General features: G+C 43.6%; 1 protein-coding gene across 1 annotated transcript in view; it reads right to left on the bottom strand.

Annotated features, from left to right (window-relative positions):
* Nucleotides 1-324: 324 nt before the first annotated feature.
* LOC139376574 (renalase-like) overlaps nucleotides 325-22,207 on the bottom strand; it is a 59,362-nt gene continuing 37,479 nt past the window's right edge. Inside the window, 5 exon segments of the mRNA XM_071119316.1 lie at nucleotides 325-858; nucleotides 3,211-3,386; nucleotides 7,440-7,539; nucleotides 7,541-7,564; nucleotides 7,566-7,615. Of these exon segments, the coding sequence (XP_070975417.1) occupies nucleotides 823-858; nucleotides 3,211-3,386; nucleotides 7,440-7,539; nucleotides 7,541-7,564; nucleotides 7,566-7,615 (386 nt within the window). The 3' untranslated portion in view covers nucleotides 325-822.

Genomic DNA, 22,207 nt, shown 5'->3' with positions numbered 1-22,207 from the left:
AGGCAGTCATACCCAGAGTCCTCTGGCTACATCAATGGTGGGTGAGGTATGGTGTTAGCCATACCAGGCAGTCATACCCAGAGTCCTCTGGCTACATCAATGGTGGCTGAGGTATGGTGTTAGTCAAACAGAACATAGTGTGCCTACTTTGCCTAATGTATTTAGAAGTCATTAAGGGATCTTGATTACTTTCTAATTGCTTTTTGACTACCCACATCCATTTTGTACGACTTTGCTCTGAGCTCTGTGCTGATTGGTTCCCATACCACCTGCCATCTTTCTGAGTAAAAAGAAAGTGGAGTAACAGACACAAAGGGGGAGATATAGTTTTCAACTTTTTTATTCAATCTGAACCAAAATCAGATGTTTAGAGAGAAATCCTGAGTAGCAACACCATATTTACTGTCAGTAAAGTACTTCATTGGAACGGAATCATGGTCCACCTTGTTGTATTAGTGGGTCATATACACACCGGTTCCACATCTAACCACAAGTGAACACAGCATAGCATCAACATGTTAAAAAAAACATATACTTCAGTGGACAGTTCAACTCTTCTATTTGACAGATTTCATCCATGATGTTGGGGGGGGGGGGGGGGGTAGGGTAATGGATCAATGGCAGTACCCCCCTCTCTGGGCTAGCATACTGTACACATAGAGGCCCCCACACTATACTCCCATCCCCCCTACCACCCCTGAAGGCATCAGAGAGAGGACTTCAGAACGTCAAACACCTTCAGGGCAGACTCGATACAGCCATCGAAATTGGAATGTGTGAAGCCGTCGCCCCCACACACCAACAGAGGCTGGGACAGCGGCGTCATCTGCCCTGGGCAGTCGGCACCGAGCTCGTCACCTAATTAGTTGAGAAAGAGAGGGGGGGTGGTGGGGTAGAGAAAGAGAGGGGGGTAGAGAGAGAGAGAGAGAGAGAGAGAAGGGCCATAGATCAGCAGGTGGAGTGGCCCTAACGGTCACTAGACCCAATAGAGAGGGCTGATTAGACCTTCATGCTGCTGCTGAGCTATTGAGTGGAATCGGCAGCTCACTGTCCTTCACTGATAAATGACGCATTGATTGTGTACTACACTACTGAAGCCAAATTGTTGTCATGGCCACAGATGTATCTATTTCCACAGCTACAGTAGAATGTGTATTGAGACAATGATTTGTTTGTGCTACAGTTATCCTGCAATCCAAAAAACTGTCTGTGCTCAAGTTACCTCTGGACGAACGTGGTGGGATACCACAGATCAAGCCATAAAATGCACCGCCTTTGGCCAGACAGGCAGATATCAAATCAGCCTTGCGGCCAACTGTCTTCCTCATGTTTAAATCCTGAATGCTGAGAGTTAAGTGTGTTAATGACTTGGGAGTGTAAACACACAAGCCGGTGTACGTGTCGTAGCTTCTGTCAGAGGCCTGTACTAAGAGGAGAGGCAGCAGATGGATAAACATCGAGGTACGCTGCCCTGCACCGCTAAGGGTAAGGAAATAGTATCCATTTCCTGCTGGGGCTTTTAATAGGCATCGTTATAGGCTACTATGTGCTGCTATCATAACCCCCACCCTCCATCCCCACTCCACCCCAAAAACATAATTGTTTGTTTGCTCATGCATCCTTGAAAAGGTCATCACCATGTAAATCAATTGATGATAAGCATTTTTGTTGAAATGTGGCCATGGACAAATTGTTTGGTTCACTCTAGTGGTACGTTGATAAAGTGGCCCTGGGCCCTGCCGTCTCCATATACAGTGTGAGGCTGACTTCCCATGGCAAAGAGCACGGAGCGCCAAGGAGGAGGGTTTGGGACCTTAAGATAAACGCCCCAATATAAACACGTTTTATCGCAAGGAAAGCAAGAGAATTCGGCAGCTGAGAATACGTCTACTTCAAAAGAGAAGTAATCTAAAGAGCACGCAACCTATATCCTATATTTTAGCAACAGTTAAACTGATATAACTGTTCAATCATGCATTTGTGTCTCTCTGTCACAATGGTCTTTGTTAGAATGACTGCTAGTGCATTTGACAGGGAGCTGATGTGTGTACAGTATGAGTGAGTGTGCATATGTGTGTGTGTCTGCGCATTCCATTATGAATGTGTGTGTGTCTATATTATAATACAAATGTGCTTGTGTGTGTGTGTGTGTTACAGTACAAATGTGCGTGTGTGTGTGTTCTATCATGGCCCATCCAGTTCCAGTGGGCCTTGGCCCATGCTCTGGCACTCCCAGTGATGTGGCCTCCCACACAGATGTTCTGTGGCCTCTGACCCCCAGCCCAGCCCAGCCTCGCTTAGCAGAGCGTGTGTGGGTGTGTGTTGGAGCGAAAGAGAAAGAGAGAGAGAGAGAGAGACAGAGAGACAGAGAGAGAGAGACAGAGAGACAGAGAGAGAGAGAGAGAGAGAGAGAGAGAGAGAGCACATTTAAGAGATTGAGTGATGCAATCGCCGAGTGTGTACTTCAATCACTACAGAAGAGTGATGAACAGCTACGAGAGCCCTTGGAGGACATATTCTTGCTGGACATAAATAATGTAAATAAAGTCACAGTATCTGGTCCAAGAGGAACATGGAGATCCAGGGAAACATCACAGTAAACAGGACATTGGAGCTACTTGAAAAAGGAACACCATGTCCAAGCAGTCTCCGTACACTACACTCGTGTGGTATACAGAAGCAGAAAAACGTAATACGTTCAAGTTTAGTACGGCGTGATCATGATCGACACAGCATGTCACTCATCAACGTTCTTTACACAGACGATGAGTTTTACTGAACCGAGTCTAACCCTCTGACCTTCTTTCCATGTATCTTGACAGGACTGTGAAGTAGCGACAGTTATTATCTCTTAAAGTTTCTATGAAGAAGAAAACAAACTCTTCCTCTTCTCTCAATGAGTGAATGAAATAAAACTCCTGGTATTTTCTCTCCTCACTCGATGAAGTAATACAGTAAAAATCCTGGTCTTATCTCTCCTCACTCGATGAAGTAATACAGTAAAAATCCTGGTCTTATCTCTCCTCACTCGATGAAGTAATACCGTAAAACTCCTGGTATTATCTCTCCTCACTCGATGAAGTAATACAGTAAAAATCCTGGTCTTATCTCTCCTCACTCGATGAAGTAATACAGTAAAACTCCTGGTATTATCTCTCCTCACTCGATGAAGTAATACAGTAAAACTCCTGTCTGAGTAACCCCTCTCACCTGTGAGTATCTCCACTTCTGGCACTTGATGCTGTCGGGCTGTGGCAAGCCAGGCAGCAGCTTGTTCAGCTTCACCAGGATGATAGGCTCCACCTGCTCCTTGGCCTCCTCCAGGTGTTTGACACCAAATGGAACACTGATGTGGACCACCATGGAGGGACCACACTCTGGGAATTCTGCACAGGCAAGCACATACAGCACAGTTCAGAACCATACCACCATAGACGGACTGCACTCTGCAGACTTTGCACAGCACAGGGACACACAGGAATACGGCACAGCTAAGAACACAGTTCAGTTCACAATTCACAATGCAGGAAAGTTGTGGTAAAATTCTGGTTTTTGAATTGAATTTTTGATTGAATTTGTTTTTTAAGACATTTATGTTTTGGCCATACTGACTTTCATCAGAATCGACATCTAAGTCAGTGAATGCGCAATCGTTCAGTTGAACAGTAAACACTATGAAATATACACTATCGTTCAAAGGTTTGGGGTCACTTAGAAATGTCCTTGTTTTTGAAAGAAAAGTATATATTTTTGTCCATTAAAATCAAGATCAAATTGATCAGAACAACATTGTAAATGTTGTAAATTACTAGTGTAGCTGGAAACGGCAGATTTGTTATGGAATATCTACATAGGAGTACAGAGGCCCATTATCAGCAACCATCACTCCTAAGGCTAATTGTTCATTAGAAAACCCGTTTGCAATTATGTTAGCACAGCTGAAAACTTTTGTTCTGATTAAAGAAGCAATACAACTGTCCTTTTTTAGACTAGTTGAGTATCTGGAGCATCAGCATTTGTGGGTTCGATTACAGGCTCAAAATAGCCAGAAACAATTACTTTCTTCTGAAACTTGTCAGTCTATTCTTGTTCTGGGAAATGAAGGATATTCCATGCAAGAAATTGCCAAGAAATTGAAGATCTGGTACAACGCTGTGTACTACTCCCTTCACAAAACAGCTCAAACTGGGTCTAACCAGAATAGAAAGAGGAGTGGGAGGCCCCGGTGCACAACTGAGCAATAGGACAAGTACCTTAGAGTGCCTAGTTTGAGAAACAGATGCCTCACGTTCTCTGGAGTTTGAGAAACAGACGCCCCAAGTCCTCTGGAGCTCTGTCAGAGTGACCATTGGGTTCTTGGTCAATTCCCTGACCAAGGCCCTTCTACCCCGGTTTTTTAGTTTGGCCGGGCAGCCGGCCAGCTCTAGAAAGAGTCTTGGTGGTTCCAAACCTCTTCCATTTATGAATGATGGATGCCACTGTGCTCTTGGGGACCTTTAATGCTGCAGAATTTTTTTGGAACCCTTCCCCAGATCTGTGCCTTGACACAATCCTGTCTCAGAGCACTGCTGACAATTCCTTTGACCTCATGGCTTGTTTATTTACCTGACATGCACTGCCAACTGTGGGATCTTAGACAGGTGTGTGCCCTTCCAAATCATGTCCAATCTATTGAGTTTACCACAGGTGGACTCCAATCAAATTGTAGAAACATCTCATGGATGATCAATGGAAACAGGATGCACATGACCTCAATTTCGAGTCTCATAGCAAAGGGTCGGAATACTTATTTCTGTTTTGAATTTTTTTATACATATGCAAAAATATCTAAAAAACATTTTTTCACTTTGTCATTATGGGGTATTGTGTGTAGATTGATGAGGATTTTATTTAATCAATTTTAGAATAAGGCTGTAACATAACAAAATGTGGAAAAAGTCAAGGGGCCTGAATACTTTCCGAATGCACTGTATGTTGAGTGTTTGGTAACTGTACACACAACAGCAAGGCTTGGAGCCCTGTCTGCTGAGGATCCGGTTGTGTGGCGGTGACATCATGCGGGGAGTGGACACGGTGAGATCCTGTTTCTAATGACAGACAGACAGACAGACAGACAGACAGACAGACAGACAGACAGACAGACAGACAGACAGACAGACAGACAGACAGACAGCTCTCAACCATACAGGATGTTTTGCATTGATTTATCGAGGCTGTACGTCATGAAGTTATCTCTCTAATGACATCGTCTTAAAACCATATTTAAACTGATTGTGGAGAATAATGGTTTACTGCCGCCAATAAACATGTCCCGCAATTGACCTGCTGGAGCGGGAAACAGAGTTACTACGAGGTCAATCATTTCCTCCAGCTTGGCTCGTTTTTTAAAAGCGGCAGACGGGACAACGTTGCGTGAGGGAGTGCACACACATCAAACACAGACGGTTGTTTTGTTCGGAGCCAAGCTGGAGATGCTGAATTCCCTTGTAGGGAACTAGGGATGGTCACTGTGTGGACAGTGTAGGGACAGGGAGACTTCAGTTTGGTGACAGTGACTATAGCACACAGACAGGCTACAGCACCCATTCCCTGGGGTCTGTCCAACTTCTGTCCAAAAGGCCATTCTGGTTTGGCTCATTGCTTAGATAGCCACCCTAACCAGTTTTTTAACATAGTCCCCTCCCATAGGGCCTGCCAGAGAGACAAGAGAGAGGGAGAGAAAGAAAGAGGAGGAAGGCAAACAAAGATGAGAGAAGTAGGAGGAAAGTTGAATATAAAGAGATAAGACAGAAAGAGGTGGGGAAACAGTCCGTATGATGGTAGCAAGGTAGGCAGGTAGGCTAGAGACTGGCACAAACTCGGCTTCTGAAGGAGAAGTAAGAAAAAAAAACACACAGGTTACTAAGTTCACTAGGTAGACAGGCACCACTTAGAGCAAGTTGGCACCAAATGATGCGTTGTGCAATTTGAACGAGTTGCTAACTCACATATTTCATTCCAATCGGAGTACAGATGAAACTCGGAACATGAAGCTGTTTACTCCTAAATCTTCCTCAGGGGGCCGTCCAATCTTGGTGACGCAGGAGGGCCATTGTCCTGTCCTGTGTGCTCTGTGACCTGACACCTGTTCCCCTGGTCACAGCAAGCTCCCTGTTTTAGACCACTCGAGAGAGTTGGAGAGACGCTCCACAGCTATTCTTACAGTGCCTTTTCTGCTCTCTGTATTCCTAGGCCTTTCAAAGGGCCAGTCAGAAATCATCTGTGCTTGCACCCTACTACCCCCTGCTTACTTGAGGTACAAGCTAAACACATTACACAAAGGAACAATAAGATTAAAGCGTAGCGGGGGAGGGCGAGAGGAGGAGGGCGAGAGGAGGAGGGCGAGAGGAGGAGCGCAGTAGCAGCACCGGGGCAGAGGAGACTTGTAGAATGAAACATTTACCAGCTCCTCTAATTAGGATGTTGCCTTCTGAACACTGGAGTGGATGAGAGGTGACAGGTGCGTGAACACTTTCAAAAGAGTATCTATCGCTCTCAGTTTCTCTCGCACTCTTTCTCACACATACACAAGTGACGTGCAAACACACACACACACACACACACACACACACACACACACACACACACACACACACACACACACACACACACACACACACACACACACACACACACACACACACACACACACACACACACACACAGAGAAAGGCACTTATTGTTTTTCACTGAAGCACACACGCACATATTTGTCTCTCTGTGAAACACACACACACCCCTCCAGGTCTGATATAAGATGTTGTTCCTTCTCATAGAAGCCGAGAGGCAGTGGTTTTCTAGCAGAGCTGATAATGAAGGCTGGTGTGTGTAGAAGCCTGATCTTAGGGTGTTGTGCTGTGTGTGCTCTCCTGCTCAGTATCTGCTTCATCTCCCTTCTGCGTTCACATCAGCAATGAAGTCGGACTGCCAATGGCCAAGGCTAGCCCAGCACTCACAGAGCCAATCAAACACTAAGGTCTACGGAGGCTCTCAACAGCACGGTGTGGAAAATAAAGAGACAGACAGAAAAAGAGTGGAAAATAAAGAGACAGACAGAAAAAGAGAGTGGAAATAAAGAGCCAGACAGAAAAAGAGTGGAAAATAAAGAGACAGACAGAAAAAGAGAGTGGAAATAAAGAGACAGAAAAAGAGAGTGGAAATAAAGAGAGACAGACAGAAAAAGAGAGTGGAAATAAAGAGACAGACAGAAAAAGAGAGTGGAAAATAAAGAGACAGACAGAAAAATAGAGTGGCAATAAAGAGACAGACAGAAAAAGAGAGTGGCAATAAAGAGACAGACAGAAAAAGAGAGTGGAAATAAAGAGACAGACAGAAAAAGAGTGGAAAATAAAGAGACAGACAGACAAACGCACACAGAGAAAGAGAATGGCGGCACTGACCTAAATTGCGCTTTTGATCGTTGATGGCGATGAAGCGAATGCAGGGATTATTGGAGACGTACTTGGCGGCCCAGGGGACGTCAAAGTGAGCCTGGGCCTTTGTAGAAGAGGCCCAGCGCATAGCGCCGACGAGTAGCTTACCGCCCCAAGCTGCTGCCGCGGAATCTCCTCTAGCACTGTCGCATAGGGAAACAGAGGGACAATGTCAGGGAGTTTAAGCCTGTTACCAGGCCGGCATCAGTTAGCCGAGCATGGATACCTACAGAACCTACAGTATGCTTACAATGGATACCACTGTGAGGTGATGGGACTGCACCCCGAAGTCTAGGAATCTGTCAAGCTTTCAGGTAACCAGTGTCAGGCTTCACTCACTCATTCCCACTGAGCCCTCAACAATGAGACATTAAATGACATGGATTACATTTTCTTAAAGGATTGGATCCAAGCAGGCTTACGGCAGTAACATTAATGCATTATTGAAAAAAGGGACATATCATTCATATCAAAACTGGAGTATCATATCTAATGATGTTTTTGTGCTCACAGTATAATTAACGAGCAAGCATTCAGTCTACTGAGGCAAGATAGCTACCGCCTACCAGACCACATGCATTCACCCTGTAAGCTTGGGCGCAACTAAATAACTAAACTAACATCCATATTGCATATGGTAGAAGAGATGTTCTCTCCTTAGTTTATTTATAAGGGTTTGAGTTGTTTTTTCAAAGCAAATCTCTCCTTGTTTCCAGTCTGAAACATCTGTTGTTTATTGGCCTCTGAAGCGCTAGCTTGGCCGCGCTTTAGTTATTTAGGGCCCCAGAGTATGGAGCATACACAGGTCAGAGGTCAACGCTGTGGATTCGAATACATATTTCCACTAGAACAAGTTGAACAGAAAAATAACTATTTTAATCTAGGCCAACAGTGAGTCCTAAGAGAAGCAGCAAGTCAGCTAACCTGGCGGTCGTCTCTGGACGGTCCTAAAAAATACATGACTGAGGCGATTCTTGGAGCGCAGAGCTGAAATGTGGGTAGATAAACTTTAGTTAAACTTAACCTATGTATGTAGGACAAATGGACTGGTTGTTCGACAGCCGTTTCTGAATCTGAACAACGACTTACAGCAGGGTCAGTAGAATATATTTGGAAATAATTGCAAACAAAATAACCATAAAGTAAAACAGGGGCAGAGAGGCAAAGAGATAAAAATGTGTGAGGCTAACGAACACAGAAATAGTCCTTGAGCACAAGCCATCTTAACATGTTGCACAATACAAACAACTACAAGCACCACAGCTGTATGCCTAACGTCCCAGTGACCAAAGCTATTAAAACAACAGAATTAAAAATGACCCCACCTATATTCCCCGTGCTGTAGTTATACTAACAAGCAAATGTTCATCTAATTAGCTGCACAACAGGCTGACGATGGGGGAATATGACAGCGCCAGTCACAAGGTCACATGACTTTCCCAGGGTATGGGGCCTTTTATCATTTTCTGTGTCATCCTGGAACATCTGGCCCAGATTAGGCCCATGTAAATGTGGACCTCGGTATGGCCGGACAATCTGCTGCGGCATCGCACAAATACACGGGCGCACACACACACGCTCGCACGCAGACGGACAAACACAGACACACACACACACACACACACACAGACACACACACACACACACACAGACACACACACACACACACACACACACACACACACACACACACACACACACACACACACACACACACACACACACACACACACACACACACACACACACACACACACACACACAAACAGGGCCTGTCTGCACAGGGGAGAATGCAATACCACTATCTGACGCATCCATAAAGAGGCTTTCTGGTTTCTCATGAAAATGGAGCAAGCCCATTGTTGATGCCATTTAAAGATCTCAGACATGGGCAGGGCGGAAGCTAATCTCGTCTCAGAGTACCATTTTAAAACAGAGTACAGTCCCGCACCAACTGTGGATTTAGTACTCTTACTAAATGCATTCAACTTAAACACAGTCGGTCAGAACCTCGGCGAACATCTGGTAATGGAAAAGATTCTAATGATCTGAATAAAGACAAATCTTTTAGAAGACTTTGTTCAATTTAACAGTCAGCATTGGGGTCCACCCACCATACTTTACCTAGACCTCATTCATGGAGCTGTTCAAGTCATAGCCCTAGTAGATGTGAGGGGAATGTTTACTCAGGATCAAAATTACCCTGAGTAATGTGGCTTGTCCCAATGCTTGTTAATGGAATCCTCACAGTCCTCCCGCTTCAAATGAAGGCATGCTCCATTCCATCTCCTCTGCATGTCTCTACTAATTGTGTCCTGATGAAGGCTTATTGAAGGCTCATTCATCAGTTCAGTGCCTTCTCTGCTCATTCTCTGCTCTCTTCAGTGGTTTGCACTCCAGTGTTTTGTTGTGGGTGGGTGAGAGAGATGCCGTGCGTTTTTCCAGATGACTGTCCAATGTGGCAATCTGGGGGAGTTATTGGGTCCGGTGCCCAATTCTAGCACAGATGTTAAACAGGTGGTGGGTAGTGTTGCATTAAATGTTTTGGTATGAATAAATATGGAACAGGTGTGTGTGTGTGTGTGTGTGTGTGTGTGTGTGTGTGTGTGTGTGTGTGTGTGTGTGTAACACAGTACCTTGTGTTCAGGTCTCTAAATATACATTGCATTACTGTACATTACATTGCATAAAGATCTATTAGTTAAAGTTCATCAATACATTAGGAACCATTCCATATTAGGGCTGACCCCATTTAGTCAACTGGTCAATAAATAAAAAAATCATGGTGTACAAGACTGTCTGATTCGCGCCTGTCTGAGTGGACTGATCCATCGCGGAGAGAATGGGGACCATCAGTCTAAGACATTTGCTACTGAAACTGTATATGGTTATATTATGTAAGAACAATGGTGCAACACAAATACAAATAATATTGTTTTATAACAAATGCGTTGTTTTCCCCACGTTAGCGTTTGCTGTCCACAATTCTGAAATATGTCTGTGCGCTGTTAAATTGGCAACTTTTCCTAGGCCATGTTTCTATGTGTATAATATAAAAGTTAATCGCATTTTGGTGTTGAGAAGAATGTGGCGGAGGCAGAAGCGGAAAGAAAACAGCCCTTGCCTTAATTGTCTAAGAAAAGTGAGGAGAGAGGAAAGCCCAACTTAATTAGGTCTATAATCAATAGGAGGGGTGCCACTTTGCTTGTAGAAGTGGTGGGGACATAACCTGATGTGGGGTCTGGGGGTCCTCTCCTTGAATTTTTGGATCATCTAAAGCTCATTTCCTGCAATTTTATACAATCCAATATGCAGTCTCTATTTAGAACAACAGTAAGCAAAAATACCCACAGTCATCAAGCTATGTAAGAGATCATTATTAAACCTGTTTAAGTGATTAATAAGACTGAACTAGATGAAAGGTAATTCAATAATAAAATATTGTGTTGCTCCTTTAACCAAGACTAACAAATGAGCAACTCTTGAAAAAATACAAATAAATAAAAAATTGCAGCCTGACCGACCAGCAGCCTGAGACGCCTGCACGCCCGAGCCCCACCAGTCTAGTCAATAACTCAACTCTCGCCCAACATAATTTCCTTCACCGTTCACACCTTTCACTTTTTTAATATAATGGGAAAGGTTTGAAATAAATAAAACACATACATTTCAAATATACATTAACGCACAGAAACAGCAAATCCTCCACATAATTCATCTCATACTACTAATAGTACTGTAGAGCTCTTTTTACTTGCACACAATATATTTTGGTCGCCCCGTCCTGCCCCTAACGGTCCACCACCCTGCAGCCCCCCAACCCAACACACCCCACTTAGCTTTAGGATTTTAGTGAAACATTCATTATTGGTATCAGGTGTGTTAGGCCAAGGCCAGAGTGACAATCCACAGGACGGCAGACCCCCAGGACCAGGACTGAGCAGCCCAGCAGCTAGATATGTATCTCCCCTGACGTGGGCATGTTTTCAATACAGACTACTTTAGTCCTACTGTATTCCATATACGTCATCCAGACCTTGTGAACATTGTCCAGTATACCTTTCATTGTGTAATAAATCAAATCTAGTGATACATAACTTGACATTGTGGGAGAAAAACCAACCTTTCAATTAATGGCAATGCCTTTAGCCACTATAAATGATTGGTTACACCGTTTCTTCAGAAAACAGTCTCCAGTTTCAACATTTCTAAGCAAACAAAAACAGGGAGAAGGGAGAATCTGTAGACATGCTGAGAAAAAAAGAAGATACTCTTGGCCAGAAATCAGCTAGCCTACACAAGACCATAACATATGCAAATATGTCCCCTTTCGTATTTTACACCTCCAGCTGAGGAAGTGCATTTCTGAGTGCATGATATTCAGTTTCACTGGCATACAGTACATTCTATGGATGGTCTTAAACTGTAGTAATTTATGTCTAAGATGATATGAACATGACTGGAAATTCAAACTTATCTGTATCCATTCATCACCATCAATAGCTTCTACCAGGTCTTCCTCACATTTTTGCTTTACATGTTTTGTGTCATTGGGGAAAGCCTCTATCAACCCTTGACACAGTTTGGAAGTCAACTTTGGAGGTTTGTCAGACTGCCTTAAAATAGCATCTGGCTTGTCCAGTGTTTGGTGCAGAGAGAATAAAGAATTGTATCTGCAAAAATTCACCTCACCTCTGCCACAGATTGGTCTTCCCTGGTTGCCTGACCCTGCTGAGACCCCTGTCACCATCTGATCCTCCTAAAATGAGGCATGACAAAGAATTACCTTGGTGTACGTTTATACATTATATTATCCAAGAATATAATAAATGGTTTAACCTCTTGGTGTTAGGGGGCAGTATTTTCATTTTTGAAAAAAAAAACGTTCCCGTTTTAAACGGGATATTTTGTCAGGAAAATATGCTAGAATATGCACTTTGGATAGAAAACACTCTAACGTTTCCAAAACTGTAAAGATATTGTCTGTGAGTATAACAGAACTGATGTTGCAGGCGAAAGCCTGAGAAAAATCCAATCCGGAAGTGCCCCAGGTTTTGAAAGCGCTGCGTTCCAATGACTCCCTACTCAGCTGTGAATGTACCATCAACGAGCTTACGCTTTCTACGTATTCCCCAAGGTGTCTACAGCATTGTGACGTAGTTTTACGCATTTCTGTTGAAGAATAGCCGTAGGCGGCCACATTGCGTAAGTGGTCACATGGTGGCTCCGAGAGAGATTCTCGCGTAAAATACAGAGTTAGCCATTACTCCAATCGGTCCTAGTGAAAAACGAATTGTCCCGACGGATATATTATCGAATAGATAATAGAAAAACACCTTGAGGATGGATTCTAAACAACGTTTGCATGTTTCTGTCGATATTATGGAGCAAATTTGGAATATTTTTCGGCGTTGTGGTGACCGCAATTTCCGGGCGATTTCTCAGCCAAACGTGAAGAACAAACGGAGCTATTTCGCCTACAAAAATAATATTTTGGGAAAAAATGAACTTTGGCTGTCTACCTGGGAGTCTTGTGAGTGAAAACATCCGAAGTTCATCAAAGGTAAACTATTTAATTTGATTGCTTTTCTGATTTCCGTGACAAGGTTGCCTGCTGCTAGCAAGGCATAATGCTATGCTAGGCTATGATAAACTTACACAAATGCTTGTCTAGCGTTGGCTGTAAAGCATATTTTGAAAATCTGAGATGACAGGGTGATTAACAAAAGGCTAAGCAGTGTTCCAATATATTTCACTTGTGATTTTCTAGGAAGATTTATGTCCGTTGCGTTATGCTAATTAGTGTCAGATGATGACAACGGCCCCGTTCATGGGATGGGGTGTCACTACAGGTTAATAATTGAAATGACCATTATTCTCAGATCCCAGACCGTAGCTTTAAGCTTCAGGTTTAAGCTTCAGCTGCATCCCGCGGGATGCCTCTGCGGGACCTGCAGGTCTCGACAGAGATCATTGTGGCGCGGTCAGGAGTAAAAGCTAGCCAAGTTCATTAACTTCTGAAACGGGACAAAATAAAGGCTACAAAACATTTCCATACAAATAACATCTGTTAGATAGCGATATGAGCTGGCTATTATTACGATCTGACAGATAACTAGAAGCTAGAGCTGACATGGCTGTGGTAGTTACTAGCTAGTGTAGCTTATATATTCACCTGGTGAGAGGGGATGAAACATTAGCTAACATTACTGTACATGTCAGTTACAATACTAGCTCAGCACTGTGAATAAACACACACTGGCTTTATAAAATCAGCCATATATATCTGCAGAAATAAGCCAGATCCTGCGTCTGTTGCCTGTTTGAGTGTTTGCATAATAGCCTACTAATTCCGTGCCTCAGGAAACCACAACATGTTGGATAAACAATTTCACAAATTCAGCAGTTTTAAATCTTTGCTATGCTATAAAGGCTTTCCCCTTTATTTTCGTTAGACCAGCTTCTCTGGTTTTATTTATAATAATAACAACCCTCCTTTTTCCTTGACCTCCTTCTTATTGTTATTATTATTATGACGATCATTATAACAATAAGTAATGTCATTATCATTAGTAGGCTTAGCATAGCAGCTTTGTATAACCACCATCGAGTTGTAGGCCTAAGAGCGCATCCTGTTAAGTCTTAATACCGTACTCAAGCCTATATTCCAATACTTACATAGGCTACTGTATCAATAAATCATTTATTTGTTCATGTCAACACACAGGAGTCATTCGTGATTTGAAATGCAATCAAACATTTTAGTTTTAAAATAAAATAACAAAGTGACCATTGAATAATTGGCGTAAACAATAAATAGGCCTAAACCGTTCCATTTTGGAAATTGCATTCACAAATGAATGTGACTGTTTTTAGTCTTTGCTGTAATAAAGGATTCAAAACAACATTACAACAGATTCTCTAGTACGCTTATAATGTATTTAGTGTTGTTTACATTGTTCCAAACAATCCGAAAATATATAGTCAAAAAAGTATACTGTAATCTAACAACACCTGTTCGGCACATATAATATGCATGCATATTACCTTCTTTTTCTTGATTTCCAGTATTTTCCACAACTAGTCAAATGTATTACACACACCTGACTTCCCCTTTACCTCCTGAGCAACCAGTAAACATTCCCCCATTTCGAGTTTATTTGTCACGTCCTCTGCATCCATTTTTCGGTCACGTGTTATGGTGTTCACAGTTTAATATAATACATTTATTGATGTGATTATGATATGCTATAGGTCAGGCCCTATTGGTCACATGCATGCAATGCATACATGTCTCATGTGTCGAGAGCAAGGGTTGAGGGAATAGGGATAGCCTCAGACAACAACATTGATGTATACGCTGAATCGGTGAGCGAGTTTATTAGCAAGTGCATCGGTGATGTTGTACCCACAGTGACTATTAAAACCTTTTCCAACCAGAAACCGTGGATTGATGGCAGCATTCGCGCAAAAATGAAAGCGCGAACCACTGCTTTCAATCATGGCAAGGCGACCGGAAACATGACCGAATACAAACAGTGTAGCTATTCCCTCCGCAAGGCAATCAAACAAGCAGAGCGTCAGTATAGAGACAAAGTAGAGTCGCAATTCAATGGCTCAGACATTATACGTATGTGGCAGGGTCTACAGTCAATCACGGATTATAAAAAGAAAACCAGCCCCGTCGCGGACACCAACGTCTTGCTCCCAGACACAGCCCGCTACCAAAACTTTCGGGCTCTCCTTCACCGCGGCCAATGTGAGTAAAACATTTAAGCGTGTTAACCCTCACAAGACTGCAGGCCCAGACAGCATCCTTAGCCGCGTCCTCAGAGCATGCGCAGACCAGCTGGCTGGGGGGTGTTTACGGACATATTCAATCAATCCCTATCCCAGTCTGCTGTTCCAACATGCTTCAAGAGGGCCACCATTGTTCCTGTACCCAAGAAAGCTAAGGTAACTGAGCTAAACGGCTATCGCCCCGTAGCACTCACTTCCGTCATCATGAAGTGCTTTGAGAGACTAGTCAAGGATCATTTCACCTCCACCCTACCTGACACGCTAGACTCATTCCAATTTGCTTACCGCCCCAATAGGTCCACAGACGACGCAATCGCAATCACACTGCACACTGCCCTAACCCATCTGGGACAAGAGGAATACCTATGTAAGAATGCTGTTCACCGATTACAGCTCAACATTTAACACCATAGTACCCTCCAAACTCGTCATTAAGCTTGAGGCACTAGGTCTTGACCCCGCCCTGTGCAACTGGGTCCTGGACTTTCTAACGAGCCGCCCCCAGGTGAGGGTAGGAAACAACATCTCCACCCCGCTGATCCTCAACACTGGGCCCAACAAGGGTGCGTTCTCAGCCCTCTCCTGTACTCCCTGTTCACCCATGAATGCGTGGCCATGCACGCCTCCAACTCAATCATCAAGTTTTCAGACGACACAACAGTGGTGGGCTTGATTACCAACAACGACAAGACGGCCTACAGGGAGGAGGTGAGGGCCCTCGGAGTGTGGTGTCAGGCAAATAACCTCACACTCAACGTCAACAAAACAAAGGAGATGATCGTGGACTTCAGGAAACAGCAGAGAGAGTACCCCCCTATCCACATCGACGGGACAGTAGTGGAGAATGTGGAAAGTTTTAAGTTCCTCGGAGTACACATCACGAACAAACTGAACGGTTCCCCCACAGATAGTGTGGTTAGGTAGGCGCAACAGCGCCTCTTCAACCTCAGGAGGCTGAAGAAATTTGGCTTGTTACCGAAAACACTCAAACTTTTACAGATAGCACAATCGAGAGCATCCTGTCGGGCTGTATCACCGCCTGGTACGGCAACTGCTCCGCCCACAACCGTAAGGCTCTCCAGAGGGTAGTGAGTTCTGCACAATGCATCACCGGGGACAAATTACCTGCCCCCCAGGAAACCTACACCACCTAATGTCACAGGAAGGCCAAAAAGATCATCAAGGACAACAACCACCCGAGCCACTGCCTGTTCACCCCGCTATCATCCAGAAGGTGAGGTCAGTACAGGTGCATCAAAGCTGGGACCGAGAGACTGAAAAACAGCTTCTATCTCAAGGCCATCAGACTGTTAAACAGCCATCACTAACATTGAGTGGCTGCTGCCAACATACTGACTCAATCTCTAGCCACTTTAATATTAAAAAATTGGATGTAAATAAATATATCACTAGTCACTTTATACACTGAACACTAAAATAACACATCCTAGATCTGAATGAATGAAATATTCTTATTAAATACTTTTTTCTTTACATAGTTGAATGTGCTGACAACAAAATCACACAAAAATGATCAATGGAAATCAAATTTATCAACCCATGGAGGTCTGGATTTGGAGTCACACTCAAATTAAAGTGGAAAACAACACTACAGGCTGATCCGACTTTGATGTAATGTCCTTAAAACAAGTCAAAATGAGGCTCAGTAGTGTGTGTGGCCTCCACGTGCCTGTATGACCTCCCTACAATGCCTGGGCATGCTCCTGATGAGGTGGCGGATGGTCTCCTGAGGGATCTCCTCCCAGACCTGGACTAAAGCATCCGCCAACTCCTGGACAGTCTGTGGTGCAACGTGGCGTTGGTGGATGGAGCGAGACATGATGTCCCAGATGTGCTCAATTGGATTCAGGTCTGGGGAACGGGCGGGTCAGTCCATAGCATCAATGCCTTCCTCTTGCAGGAACTGCTGACACACTCCAGCCACATGAGGTCTAGCATTGTCTTGCATTAGGAGGAACCAAGGGCCAACCGCACCAGCATATGGTCTCACAAGGGGTCTGAGGATCTAATCTCGGTACCTAATGGCAGTCAGGCTACCTCTGCCGAGCACATGGAGGGCTGTGCGGCCCCCCAAAGAAATGCCACCTCACACCATGACTGACCCACCGCCAAACCGGTCATGCTGGAGGATGTTGCAGGCAGCAGAACGTTCTTCACGGCGTCTCCAGACTCTGTCACGTCTGTCACATGTGCTCAGTGTGAACCTGCTTTCATCTGTGAAGAGCACAGGGCGCCAGTGGCGAATTTGCCAATCTTGGTGTTCTCTGGCAAATGCCAAATGTCCTGCACGGTGTTGGGCTGTAAGCACAACCCCCACCTGTGGACGTCGGGCCCTCATACCACCCTCATGGAGTCTGTTTCTGACCGTTTGAGCAGACACATGCACATCTGTGGCCTGCTGGAGGTCATTTTGCAGGGCTCTGGCAGTGCTCCTCCTTGCACAAAGGTGGAGGTAGCGGTCCTGCTGCTGGGTTGTTGCCCTCCTACGGCCTCCTTCACGTCTCCTGATGTACTGGCCCGTCTCCTGGTAGAGCCTCCATGCTCTGGACACTACGCTGACAGACACAGCAAACCTTTTTGCCACAGCTCGCATTGATGTGCCATCCTGGATGAGCTGCACTACCTGAGCCACTTGTGTGGGTTGTAGACTCCGTCTCATGCTACCACTAGAGTGAAAGCACTGCCAGCATTCAAAAGTGACCAAAACATCAGCCAGGAAGCATAGGAACTGAGAAGTGGTCTGTGGTCACCACCTGCAGAACCACTCCTTTATTGGGGGTGTCTTGCTAATTGCCTATAATTTTCACCTGTTGTCTATTCCATTTGCACAACAGCATGTGAAATGTATTGTCAATCAGTGTTGCTTCCTAAGTGGACAGTTTGATTTCACAGAAGTGTGATTGACTTGGAGTTACATTGTGTTGTTTAAGTGTTCCCTTTATTTTTTTGAGCAGTGTATAATGTTTACATACCCTACATTACTCATGTACTCTATACCATCTACTGCATCTTGCCTATGCCGCACGGCCATCACTCATCCATATATTTATATGTACATATTCTCATTCATTCCTTTACACTTGTAGGTAGTTGTTGTGAAATTGTTAGATATTACTGCACAGTCGGAACTAGAAGCACAAGCATTTCGCTACACTTGCATTAACATCTGCTAACCATGTGTATGTGACCAATCAAATTTGATTTGAATGTTTTTCCTAAACAAATTAGGGATCTTGGTAACGTAACTTTTCATTCAGAAATGGCTGTAATGACGTTGCAGCTTCAGCAACACGGACAGTGTGATACACACTGTTGATGTTCTGTGTTGGTCGCTGCAGCAGGGAAGGAAGCGAGATAAATGGGTGCTAGTTACAGAGTCACTCGCAGTTTTTTTTTAAACACACGCAGCAAGTCTGAGCCAGGTCCAGCACAATCAAATCAATTGCGGTTGGACTCCCTCTAGTCATTTGTGTATCTTAATTATTTCATCAAACAGTTTGCTTAAAGCTCAGTGCATATACTTGATTCAAATGTGTCTATATATGGAAAAATACACATTTAAAAATGTAGACCAATCGATTGGTCGACAGAACAGATGACTCCTGGTCAGCCGACCAAGATTTTTTGGGTCAGGGACAGCCCTACTTTTTATGTCTGTTGGTTTACTGACTATGACGCTCAATATTCATTCAGCACAAAAAGGAGAAGACAGATATATCTGAAAAAGTCGCTTCTGCAAAAGTGGGGCCTCTTTGGACCTCTCCAACCACCTTCATTCACCAAGAGACAGTACTGCAAAACACACACCAACACGCACACACGCTATCCTCTCACACTTGTCACCACAGAGGCCTCCGGAGTGGGGGTGCCTGCCCTCTGTCTGTCCATACATTATACATTTCCTCGGCATTCTCTCTGCAGAGACTTGGCCAGCTGTGCTTTACGTGCTGAGAGGAGTGGTTCCCTCCAACCCTGGTGGCTTTGAACAAATGATTTACGGCTCCTATAAAACACATTCAGAGCGTACAGTTCATCACTAAAAAAGTCCATATGAGCAGGGGCCTTTACTATACAATCACCTGGATGTGTTGCAGGGATCTACGAAGATCGTCCGTATGTGTGTGTGCGAACACATGTATGTGTGTGTGAGCATGGGTGTGCCTGCGTGTGTGTGTGAGAAATGAACATAAAGAGAGAACAAATGTGTGTATGTGCACGCACCCACACGTGTGTGTGTGTGTGTGTGTGTGTGTGTGTGTGTGTACTTGGAGTTCAGAGCAGATGTGAAGGTTAACATTTTCCAGCGGGGTGGTGGTGCAGCGGGGCTGCCGCTGTGTGTGTGTGTGTGTACCGGTGGCCTCCCTGGTCTTTGATGTGGGAGTGGGCACGTTTGAAACGCACATAAGCACACAGCCAAGACAACGCAGGAGTGGCTTCGGGAGAAGTCTCTGAATGTCCTTGAGTGAACCAGCCAGACCCCGGACTTGAACCCGATCGATCGAACATCTCTGGAGATACCTGAAAATAGATGTTCAGCGACACTCCCCATCCAACCTGACAGAGCTTGAGAGGATCTGCAGAGAATGGGAGAAACTCCCCAAATACAGGTGTGCCAAGCTTGTAGCATCATACCCAAGAAGACTTGAGGCTGTAATCGCTGACAAAGGGTCTTCAACAAAGTATTGAGTAAAGGGTCTGAATACTTCTGTAAATGTGATATTTCCGTTTTTTGTTTTTAATACATTTGCAAACATTAAAAAATATATATATATAAATATTTTTTGTCATTATGGGGTATTGTGTGTAGTTTGATGAGGGAAGAAAACAATGGAATCCATTTTAGAATAAGGCTGTAACATAACAAAATGTTTAAAAAGTCAAGGGGTCTGAATAGTTTCCGAATGCACTGTAAATGCCTATAAAAACGGTGGGACGGTGGGCATAAAAATGCCTCTAACTGATGGGATACACAAGCTACATTACTTGCACAATGACAACAGTTTTATCAAAATGGACTGGTTGATTGAAGTACGGAAATACGTGTTCCAACAACGAGCTGCAGTTTTGGAATAATTGCATCCCGTCTATTTTCCGCTTAGGCTACTTTGCGAACTGATAGTGCCATTTAGAATTGGTTAGACTAGGCTATAACCCCCTAAACATAGACAGGTTCCACAATGAAAATATGCAAAAACATTTGTTTGATAAAGACAACGATTATATTTTCATCAGAATCACCAAGCCTAGGCGTACTCACCAGACAGATGTTGCGGCTATAATATATCCCCATGCAGTGTTCAATTTGGAATTGATTAATCCATTAAGAAAATACAAAAAAACCTGACAAAATAAACAAAATCGAACCTCTTTAGGCTTACATCGAAAATAACACATATTTTGGTTTGTAACCCCGAAAATGGTTTATTTCACTGCACCAAACTGAGCCCCTTTTCAAATGATCTCTCTTTGGCAATAACTGTTCCAGACGCGTGAGATGTGCACTTTGCACTGCCAACTTTTTTTCGTTTAGAAAAAAATATTGTTAGATTTTTATTATTTTATATTACATCATGTTTTTGCTATAAAAGTGATGTGTCTTGACTGTATAACAAAACAAGGCTCTGCCTTCACACAGCCATAGGCTTTTACAAGCAAGTGCCACTGCTGAGGTTACTGCCTTTTTGAAGATTGTGTTCCACGATATAATATAACCAGTTGATATTATAGATTCAATAAATGAATCTTCAAGGCAATAGTTTTTTATTGATTGAATATACATGAGGCAATTTAGCAATTAGGTTTGGTTATCTGTATTGGGTATGATAAATTAGGCATAGTTGTGCACTTTCACATATTTGTTTTCCATTGCTGGCCTTGCCCTTCTAAAAACATGTATTTTTTCCATTACAAGTACTTGAAAAAAATCATGGGAGTAGTCGAACAGTCATAAAACGTCAAATGCCCATCCCTAGTATAGAAGTTCATACCCTGTCAATATCCGTATTAAAATTAATGCACAGCACATATAGTACAGTAGCAAAGGTCAAATGAACAATTCCTTTTAAAATGCCCCTCGGGTATGCTTTACAATGTCTATACATCCGAATTGGGACTGTCTATGGTCTACACCCCATACTTTAAGAAAGATTTATTCCAACAGTCAATTACAATGGCCCTTTATATGTGGACCCGCAGGCTTACTGTCTGATGTGCTAGAATTAAACTGCCTATCAATGCCTTAATTAAATGCCATAATTCAAATCTTTATGACTATACTACAGCAAGAAGAAAAGAGAAGAGCTTTGTATAGTGAAGTATAAGGTGGATGTGGAAGTCACAGTATCTATAGTCAGTAAGGGAGGAAGGAGTACTGTAAAGCATAAATGAAAAAAAAAGTTTACACTCTAAAATGTGCTCAATGTTAAGGTCACGGTCAATGGCAAACAAATAGCTATCTACCTGTTCTGGGGGTGGTGGGGAAGCCTTCAACACCATTCAAATAGACAGTATTTTACCTAATTTCAAGATTCACAATGAGGTGCTCTGAAAACACACAACAGTTGCACTGAGGAGGAAATACATTGCCCTTTAAGCCATGAATGTATGGTGAAGTGGGACATGTATAGTGCAATGAATGCACATCACACCATTTCCCCTGTTGAATGACGTAATGTGAAGGAAACAATGCGTCCTTGGGAGAATCTCAATTGCATTTCCTTGATCCCTTGCATCTTCTCTCTTCTGCCTCCTTCTCAAAACCCATTGGATGAGAAGGTCAGAGGAGAGAGGACGTGAGGAATCAAGGAAATGCAATTGAGATTTTCCTCGTGTTCAAATAAAATGGCTGCTCCTCTCCTAGCCCCTCTACTCTCCTGTGTCTACATGTCCTCTAGTCTGATAGGATACATGCTCCC

This window comes from Oncorhynchus clarkii, chromosome 20, assembly GCF_045791955.1.
Source record: "Oncorhynchus clarkii lewisi isolate Uvic-CL-2024 chromosome 20, UVic_Ocla_1.0, whole genome shotgun sequence".
NCBI lineage: Eukaryota > Metazoa > Chordata > Actinopteri > Salmoniformes > Salmonidae > Oncorhynchus > Oncorhynchus clarkii.
This window is presented reverse-complemented; position numbering and strand designations above follow the sequence as displayed.